Source organism: Tachypleus tridentatus, chromosome 2, assembly GCF_004210375.1.
Source record: "Tachypleus tridentatus isolate NWPU-2018 chromosome 2, ASM421037v1, whole genome shotgun sequence".
NCBI lineage: Eukaryota > Metazoa > Arthropoda > Merostomata > Xiphosura > Limulidae > Tachypleus > Tachypleus tridentatus.
This window is the reverse complement of record NC_134826.1, coordinates 148,287,939-148,297,588: the sequence shown is the minus strand read 5'-3', so window position 1 is coordinate 148,297,588 and position 9,650 is coordinate 148,287,939. Positions and strand designations below refer to the sequence as shown.

Here is a 9,650-nt window from a genome sequence, read left to right as displayed (position 1 = left end):
AAATTATCACGCAATGTTCACAATCACAACATATCTAAGTTATCACAGAAATAAATAATTTGAAAACATTGTACTATAAATACTACAAATAAGACATACATGGGAACTTGAAAACAAAAGGAAAAAAATATAATCACATGTAGATTGGCTTAAGGGAAATTTGAAAACACTTCAGCCAAGAGCAGCCAATTTTCCCATTACTGTATCCTTCAGTCAAGAAGTAATTATAACTTCAGCAAATTAAATCGTTACAGATGAAAGATTTCGGTTCTTGTTTTTCGAGAGAAAAAGATTTGAGTAAAACAAATCTCAGTCGTATCGAAACGATGACAAACGGGTTATTCTCTGAAAGCTGGTTTCTACATTAACTAATCTTATCGTCTGAGTCTTGAATAGAGATGTTTGCGTAAAAATGTTTTAAGAATTTTATTTTAGTTTCTAGATTGATTCAAACTTCAGATCAATATTACTTATCTTTAGTGTAGATTGTTAACACTGTTCTCTCTTATATATGTAAAAACGGCTCGTTTCTCAACCCAAACCAGCCGTTTTTACATATATATTTTTCTCTACAAGTTGGTTTTCTCGACATTACTGACTGTTCTCTTGTGCTCTTCAAAGAGATTGCTGTAATCATTTAACATGTAGTCCTGATCCTGAAGGACCTGACATGGCCAAGTGTTTAAGGGACTCGACTCGTAATCCGCGGGTTCGAATCCCTGTCACTCCAATCAGGCTCACCCTTTCAGCCTTGGGGGTGTCATAAAGTAATAGTCAATCCCACTATTAGTTTGTAAAAGAGTATCCCAACAGTTGGCGGTGAGTGTTGATGACTATCTGCCTTCCCTCTAGTCTCACATTGCTAAATTAGACAGCTAGGGCAGATAGCCCTAGTGTAGCTTTGCGCGAAATTCAAAAGCAAACAAAAAAACAAACCTAATCCTGAAAAAAATAAAGTATGTTATTCAATAGATATTGACATAGATTAAACAAAACTGGAGTTTCTTTGTAAACACTATGGAAAACCATGTTTTTTTTACAATTCTATATGTTTTGTACATGAAAGATATCTGACCTTTAGAGTAGTTGAGAAAAGTGTCGTCCACTGTATTAATAAAAAGAAACGTTAAATGTTTTAAGTAAATCATATCGATGATATAATTTTATATTTCTCAGGTACCCAGTGACTGATAGTTCGAAGTTTGTTTGTTTTGTTAAAAAATCTGTTTATGAGTTATATCTCTTTGAGAGATCCAGACGGATGGAACGTCGTGAGTTAAATGCTTTAGTTGTTTACGTTATGATGTTGGGAAGCAGACACGTATGTTTATGGAAAAGCTAACAGAACTGTTTTTTCAACTATTGTTTGTTTGTTTGAATTAAAGCACAAAGCTATCTGAGCTCTGCCCACCACTGGTATCGAAACCCGGTTTATAGCATTCTAAGTATAAAAACGCTGTGTACCCCGTGTTTGGTTACCAATTTAGAATAAAATCAAATCTGTAGCGATTAATTGACTACGAATAAAGTTACAAATAGAGAAATTTTAAAGTCCAATCTGACAGAAGGTTAAGGTAGAGGTTGTTTAACCATGCCACGACAGAGTATCTGTGATAATCTTAACGTGTCATTAGTTCAAACACACAGAAACTATAGCGCCACATGGTGGCACTAAATGAAATAATAATTAAAATGTTTTAACTGTAATAGCGCCTGAAACACAGAGAAAAATACACACAATATGTCACTGATAGTATAAACGATATCCTAATTTTTGATACTTGTGTATGTTGCACAGAACCTGGTTAATGTCACTCTATTTGTCGTTAGTTATGTACAAATGAATGTTGTAACTTGTTGTTGTTTTGAATTAAGCACAAAGCTACACAATGGGCTATCTGTGCTCTACCTACCACGGGTATCGAAACCCGGTTTTTTAGCGTTGTAAGTCCGCAGACATATCGTTGAGCCACTGGGGGGCTGAATGTTGTAACAGACTAAAACATTAAAGATCTCAGTGTGCGGACTCCAACAGTTGTGAAAGGTGTAAATATATTGTTAGGAACACGAGATTTGTAATTATGTAAGAGCGACTGAGCCCACCTGCCACCGTCTCCTAAATTTTAAATCAATGATCCAAAGCAGTCAGCAACAACTTACCATGCGCCACCTAGTTAATGGATTGACTGCTACTCTTATGACGTATGGATATGAAACTGACTCGCCAGCTTTGAAATTCAGAGCTTTACTATATATTTAGCACGTATTCCATTAGATTAGTGATTTTCAGGTTTTGCATATGTATGGGCTTTATTTTTTACAGTAGGTATCTGTGACTTGTTGGCGATAAATTTCAACAATAAACAAACAGCACACAGTTTACTTGTTTAAAATTACATATTAAAACAAGTCAAACGTATATAAAAATGTTCGTTATGTTATTGATTATTAAAAATTGTCTTTTTTTTGTCGAGTCCACACAAACTGTTTCAATTTTTTTAGGATATAATTTGATTAGACGAATCATTCTCTTCTGCTCTGTTATTACAATACAATCAGTGATAATTCACTTTGCAACTTGACACTATAAATCTTTATTTATCTTTTCTCTCTATCCAACTGTGTGACTTTTTCTAATCAACTCGAACTGCGTTTTGTACACGTATTTATAAACTGACACAGATCTAGAACGCTCCGCACACTATGCGATACCATAACGCAGTAATGCTCCTTTGAAAAAACAAACAAAAAACACGAGATGTTTTTAGTGTGTTTGTGTGTTTTATAGCAAAGCCACATCAGGCTATCTGCCACCGAAGGGAATCAAACCCCCTGATTTTAGCGTTGTAAATCTGTAGACTTACAGCTGTACTAGATAGGGGCAAGTTTTTAGTAACATGAGGCAATAACAATCAGTGATTATATACAAGAAAAGAACAGGAAATGAAAGATTCATATATAATTATATATCTTCTGTTTATCAACTTTAATTTGTTCACATGTTTTTGATAAGTTATTGTTTCTTTATTTTGAATTTCGCGCAAAGCTGCTCGAGGGCTATCTGCACTAGCCGTCCCTAATTTAGCAATGTAAGACTAGAGGAAAGGCAGCTAGTCATCACCACCCACCGCCAACTCTTGGATTACTCTTTTACCAACGAATAGTGGAATTGATTGTCACATTATAACGCCCCCACGGCTGAAAGGGCGAGCATGTTGGATTAGAACTCGCAACCCTTGGATTTCATCTTAACACGGTTGGCCATGCCTTTGATAAGTTATGTGTAATTTTTTCGTAGCTTTATATGACGAACAGTTCCTTTAAACATGTCATTTAATATTTTACGCCCTCCGCTCGTACAGCGGTATGTCTACAGATTTACAACGCTAAAACTTGGGGTCCGATTCCCCTCGGTGGGCTCAGCAGGTAGCCGATGTGGCTTTGCTGAAAGAAAACATACACACATAATATTTTACGCTACGGCTAATTCAACTTTTAGGACGTGTAGTAATCACAAGCATTCAAAGTGAATAGTTCTCATAAAACATTTAACTTTTCTTTCTCAGAACTGTGACATCAAATGCATTTCAAGGTGATTTTGTTTAAGTGCTGGTATAGTAGGATATACGAGGAGAATACATAGAGGGAATAGAGCAAAATTTAAAACCTTACAAAGAAAAATTCCCGAAACTTCTCTCAAGGAAGAAAAATGATTGAAAATTATGTCAATTGAACGAATGCAATTCCAAATACTGTTTATTAGTGTGTGATACTTATATATAAATAAATATACCAGCAACGACGAATAAACCTCTATTTTATATAATATATCATAATCGAAATCCCAGATGTCGCTTCTTAAAGTTAACTACTTTTTCTGTTTACGAACTTGTACATAAACAGTGTTGTTTCCGATATCTTTATGATCCATCCAGGAAATAACTTGAAACAGTTAAATTGACTGTGATCTTCCTGAACTTGAGTTATGATACTCATAATAAGAAAGACTAAGTAATCCATCCATTGTTATTTGTACCGTGTGCATAAACACATAACTTCATGTTCTAGTCTAGCTCATGTTACTGCTATTTCACGCCAGTTCTAAACGTAGGAAAATAAGTAATCCATCCATTGTTATTTGTACCGTGTACATAAACACATAACTTCATGTTCTAGTCTAGTTCATGTTACTGCTATTTCACGCCAGTTCTAAACGTAGGAAAAACTAGAAATACTTAAATAGAATAATTTTGAAAGTGAACACACTTCATATTGGAAAACAACTTTATTATATTCAAAATCACGACTTTATACTTGGGAAAATATTTTCTCATCACACTTTTAGCTGCTATGAATAACTAACTTCTAAGCTAACTTTCGGTATAACGGCTGCTATGAATATTCTAATTAGACTACACATATTAATCCATAATCATAATATATATAAACACATCTGAGCGTCTGCAAGGAAACAAAACTATAAACCATTGTAGTTTATGTTGTATTTTACCCACAACAAATAGGGTTATTCTTTCCAACGCTTCGCCGTTTCAACAACAAGTTTTATATTCTTATGTTACATGGTTAAATGGAGTTTCAGAAAAGCCTTTATTTCTCATCTTCCAGTTTAACTGGTATGTTCTGAAAACAAGTGAAATCAGTGAACTTCAACGACATAAATATCAGAGTTCGTATTTACGTATTATGATCCTGTGTCACATTAAATTATCATGTTTTTTTAATGTACTTGGGATAATTTCATCTGTTCTCAAAATGTCAAATAACAACAGAGAACATCTTGAAATAAAAACAAGACGTTTCCTGGACTTATGTGTCTACTCACCTGCTCTCAGTAACTTAAAGTGTAAACTACTTTAAACTGTCATGCAATAAACATTTATAAACTAAATAGCTAAACCACTACACACAGAACGTAAATAACATCACGAAACTCAATCATTACAGTGAATCAAGTTATGTTCATAAAATTAAACAAATAAAAAATATGTGACATATTATATTCGTCATTACCAAAAGTTCCATGATTATATATGGAGCAGTCACAAAATACAAAGTAATGAACAAACATTACCACACGGTACCGTCCAAGTAAGATGTAGAAAATAAGATTGTTCGTATGACGAGCCTGTTTCGCGAAATTCTTATTTTTTATTGAAATGACAAAATAACAATGATGTACTTCCAACTGTTACCTGATAACAATGATGAACTTCCAACTGTTACCTGACAACAATGATGAACTTCCAACTGTTACCTGTAAACAATGATGAACTTCCAACTGTTACCTGATAACAATGATGGACATACAACTGTTACCTGATAACAATGATGTATTTCCAACTGTTACCTGATAACAATGATGTACTTCCAACTGTTACCTGATAACAATAATGAACTTCCAACTGTTACCTGATAACAATGATGAACTTCCGACTGTTGCCTCATAATAATAATAATAAACTTCAAATTGTTACTTGACTACCATGATAAAAAAATAATCTTTGAAAGTTTCCAAAATCAGTATTTTATCCATAAAAGATAACGTTTTTAAATTAAGAGTTCCATGAAAAATATTTAACGTTTATCCATGAACGTCGTATTAATAATAAACAAAATCTTGAAATAATAGAAAAAAACATCTATATTACTTTAGAAATAGATGAAATAAAACTGAAAGGTATTTAACTAGTTTTTATACAAAATATTTGAATCTAATCACCAAAATTACTGCCAAACGCATGGAGTGATCGGATATCGATAAACTTAAGTTCAAACTTCAAAATATTTTAATGACATGGAAGATCATAGTTCCACAATTAACGTCTGTTTATGATGACGGCGGGAAAGATGTTTCAAACTTCAGGATAAGAAAGTTCAGCTTTTGGGACTCAAATAATTTAAGTTCTAAGAAACGTCGTGACAAGACATGATACACAAGACGATGAGTAAAAAGTAATTAAAAATGTTAACAAGATGATGAGTAATTATTATTAATCTCAAAGCTTTATAACGAGTTACTGGCTGTGAGTCATAAAAATGTACACACAACTTGATAGCAGTTTATTATAACTTACGTTATTGACCAAAAGGTGTGTTAACACTAAAAGTGACGTCTGTCATATGACCTCTTCTTGAGTTCAATTTTGTCATATTCACTTCACATTCCGTCTCCTTGACATTTCGAGAGGGACACTTCGTAAGATCATTAACTTTTCACATCAAGCATTTCATGGTATCTTTAGCGAATACGTTTGTTATTTAAATGCCACTGTTCCTGACTGTTGGTCACTATTAACCCTAAAGTAACTAATTGCTTCTCAAGCACAAACTCGCCGCTTCACATCTTGTTAATTGAGAACAGTAATAATGTTATATTATTATTTAAGAAAATTAGAAACAATTGTATTTGTTTAACCAGAATAAAAACGGACCGAAAAACCAACACGGGCAAGATATATTCTTCATATCTTCTAGTATTCTCTCTTGTATTCCTGTAGAGGACGCTTACTTTTCAATTTTATTTTTAAACTTGTCAAAAGTTTGGTCTTCGTCGTTGTGGCTCGCTACAAGTACCTGTAATCGTTCATAAACATGGTAATGATTGCCAAGTAATGCGATGTTAATAAAAACAGTAAACTAAACGATAGATATTTACATAGTCATCAGTATTTAATGTCACAAGATTAATTAATTTAGATTTTGTTTTTAATGCGACATCGACTTTAAGTCGGTGATATGTTAACCAAATAACTATTTATATTTTTATCAATTACTCGAAACATGAATTTTTATATTAGATGTACCACGACTTTTATATGATTGTTTGGTCTTCTAAGCAGATAGATAAATAGTGAACCGTTGGAACAAAAGATAAAAACAAAAATAATACAGTATTTATACGTACAATCCGCGAGCCGTTCCTCGAGCATCGAAATTTGTTCACTCAGTGAGTGAACTCTCTCCCAGGGGGAACCGTAGAAGGGATACGTGTACTCTTTGGTGTTGCCCTCCAGGGCTGAAGAATAACTTGGCGTTTCAGTACTTTTCTCGGTCATGCTCGACACTGCTTCAGCGATCTTCTGCACGCGATGTTCCAGGTCTGTCAGATTGTGTTGCGCTTGCATCTAGAAAATGAAACAAAATATATATATCAAAAAATTATCACATCGATAAAGAAAACATTAAATTAAACACAACATTAGCATCACACTGATAAAAATACATTCAGTTAAACACAACATTAGTATCACACAGATAAAAATACATTCAGTTAAACACAACATTAGCATCACACTGATAAAAATACATTCAGTTAAACACAACATTAGTATCACACAGATAAAAATACATTCAGTTAAACACAACATTAGCATCACACAGATAAAAATACATTCAGTTAAACACAACATTAGCATCACACAGATAAAAATACATTCAGTTAAACACAACATTAGCATCACACAGATAAAAATACAACATTAGCATCACACTGATAAAAAATACATTCAGTTAAACACAACATTAGTATCACACAGATAAAAATACATTCAGTTAAACACAACATTAGCATCACACCGATAAAGAAAACAATCATGTGTTTACTCTAGGTCTTTTATGGACAAATTATACCGCGTTTTACTTTAGGTTATAAGAGCCAATATTAACAGTTTGTATTTCAAGTTTTGGAATCTCAATATTACCTTGTTTTGTTTGTGAGAGCCACTATTACGATGTTTTACTTTATAAGTGTCAGTAATGACATGTATTTATCATAGTTTTTGAAAGCCAACATTACAATGTTATTAAACTACATAAACATTACTCTCATCATGTTTATATTTTCAATTCTATTGGATGTCGACAAAATTAGCAACAAAATATTATCTGAGATCTTAAATTACTCCTGTCTGTGAATATTTTATTGTATTATATTGTGATGTTGGGTTTCATTATTATTTTATTGTATTATATTGTGATGTTGGGTTTCATTATTATTTTATTGTATTATATTGTGATGTTGGGTTTCATTATTATTTTATTGTATTACATTGTGACGTTGGGTTTTATTATTATGTTATTGTATTATATTGTGATGTTGGGTTTCATTATTATTTTATTGTATTATATTGTGATGTTAAGTTTCATTATTATGTTTTTGTATTGTATTGTAATGTTGGGTTTCATTTCATATCTTATATTCAAAGCTAACAAGACATTTTAAGAACAATGATTCATTTTAAGTATCTGTTCATAGATATTATCTAGGTTTACTACGGATGTTCAGTGTAATAAAACAATGAGAAATGTAATAATTTAGCCTACTATCGCGAGTTAGAAGTCTATTCGAAATGTTTAGGTCTCTTCAGGTTTCATCCCTTCCACAGATTATCTGAATAGTGTAACAAATTTACTGTTATACGTTTATTTTAATACCTATGGTTGTTTCAGTATAGTTTACTTTCTCGCATGTAACATATACACTGCTGGCCAAAATGTTAAGGCCAATGAACATAAAGAAAAAATATGCATTTTGCATTGTTAGACTCAACCACTTATTTGAGTAGAGCTTTGAAAGATGAAAATAAGAAAAGGAAAAATAAAAATTAAAAAAGAATTAGCATTTGATAGAGAAAATGTAAACACTATGAAATTAGGTTAAATACTAACTGGTCAAAAGTTTAAGACAATACTGAAACAAAGCGTTAATCGCTAAACACGTAACAAAATTTAGTCATTTGTGTTCAAGTATTAGCGTTATCAACATCTCCCACTGAAATTTCTTATGTTACATGGCAGAAGCTAAAAAGTTGACAGAGTTTGAACGTGGCAGATTTGTCGAGCTGCAAGAAATGTCTCTCTCAGCGTGTCATCGATGGTGAGATTGGGTGTAAAAAAACTGCCGTTGCAAATTTCTTAAAGACACTGAGGGATATGGAACGAGAATTCTAAGTGGTCAGCTAAAGAAAATTTCGCCGGCGTTGAGCAGAAGGATTTGACGGGTTGTCCGGCAAGACACCAGCAGATCGTCGAACCAGATTAAGATCCTTACAAATGCAGAATGCAACTCAAGAACAATAAGACGGAATCTACGAGAAAAAGGCTTTAAAAATCGTAAACGTCTTTAAAGGCACCGCCTCCTTCCACACCACGAAATAGCTCGGTTAAACTTTGCTGAGAAGTTTCAAACATGGGACGTAGAAAAGTGAAGAAGGTTTTGTTCTCTGATGAGAAAAAAATTAACCTGGATGGTCCAGATGGCTTTCGACGACACTGGCACGATGAAGATGTCCCATTCTAGGGAACAATCGAGCTTCAGGTTATACAGTGGCGTGAAACAGAAGCTGGCTACATTGGCATGTTGAGAGCATCCTTATTCACTGAAGGCCCTCGCTTATGTGTAAATGACTGGATCTTTAGCAGGACAATGCTGCAATCCATAGTGCCCGCAGGACAAAGGACTTTTCATGACGAATAACGTGATTCTTTTGGACCATCCAGCGTGTTCGCCCGAACTGAAACCCACTGAAAATTTTGGGGTTGGATGGCAAGGGAACTCTATAGAAATGGACATCAATTCCAAACACTGCATGATCTTCGTGAAGCCATCTTCACCACTTGGAATAACATTC

At 33.5% G+C, this 9,650-nt stretch overlaps 1 protein-coding gene across 6 annotated transcripts in view; it reads right to left on the bottom strand.

Annotated features, from left to right (window-relative positions):
• Window positions 1–4,266: 4,266 nt before the first annotated feature.
• The window catches only part of LOC143245336 (epidermal growth factor-like protein 8), a 107,128-nt gene continuing 101,744 nt past the window's right edge, over window positions 4,267–9,650 (bottom strand). For 5 of the 6 annotated variants that reach the window (XM_076491570.1, XM_076491568.1, XM_076491569.1 and 2 more), the window contains exons 8-9: window positions 6,926–7,145; window positions 4,267–6,594 (exon numbers count right to left, since the gene is read on the bottom strand). In XM_076491570.1, coding sequence (XP_076347685.1) covers window positions 6,554–6,594; window positions 6,926–7,145 — 261 coding nt within the window. In that variant the 3' untranslated portion in view covers window positions 4,267–6,553. Of the gene's footprint in view, window positions 6,595–6,925; window positions 7,146–9,650 lie in introns of those variants that run through there. The other variant, XR_013025576.1, reaches the window with a different exon arrangement.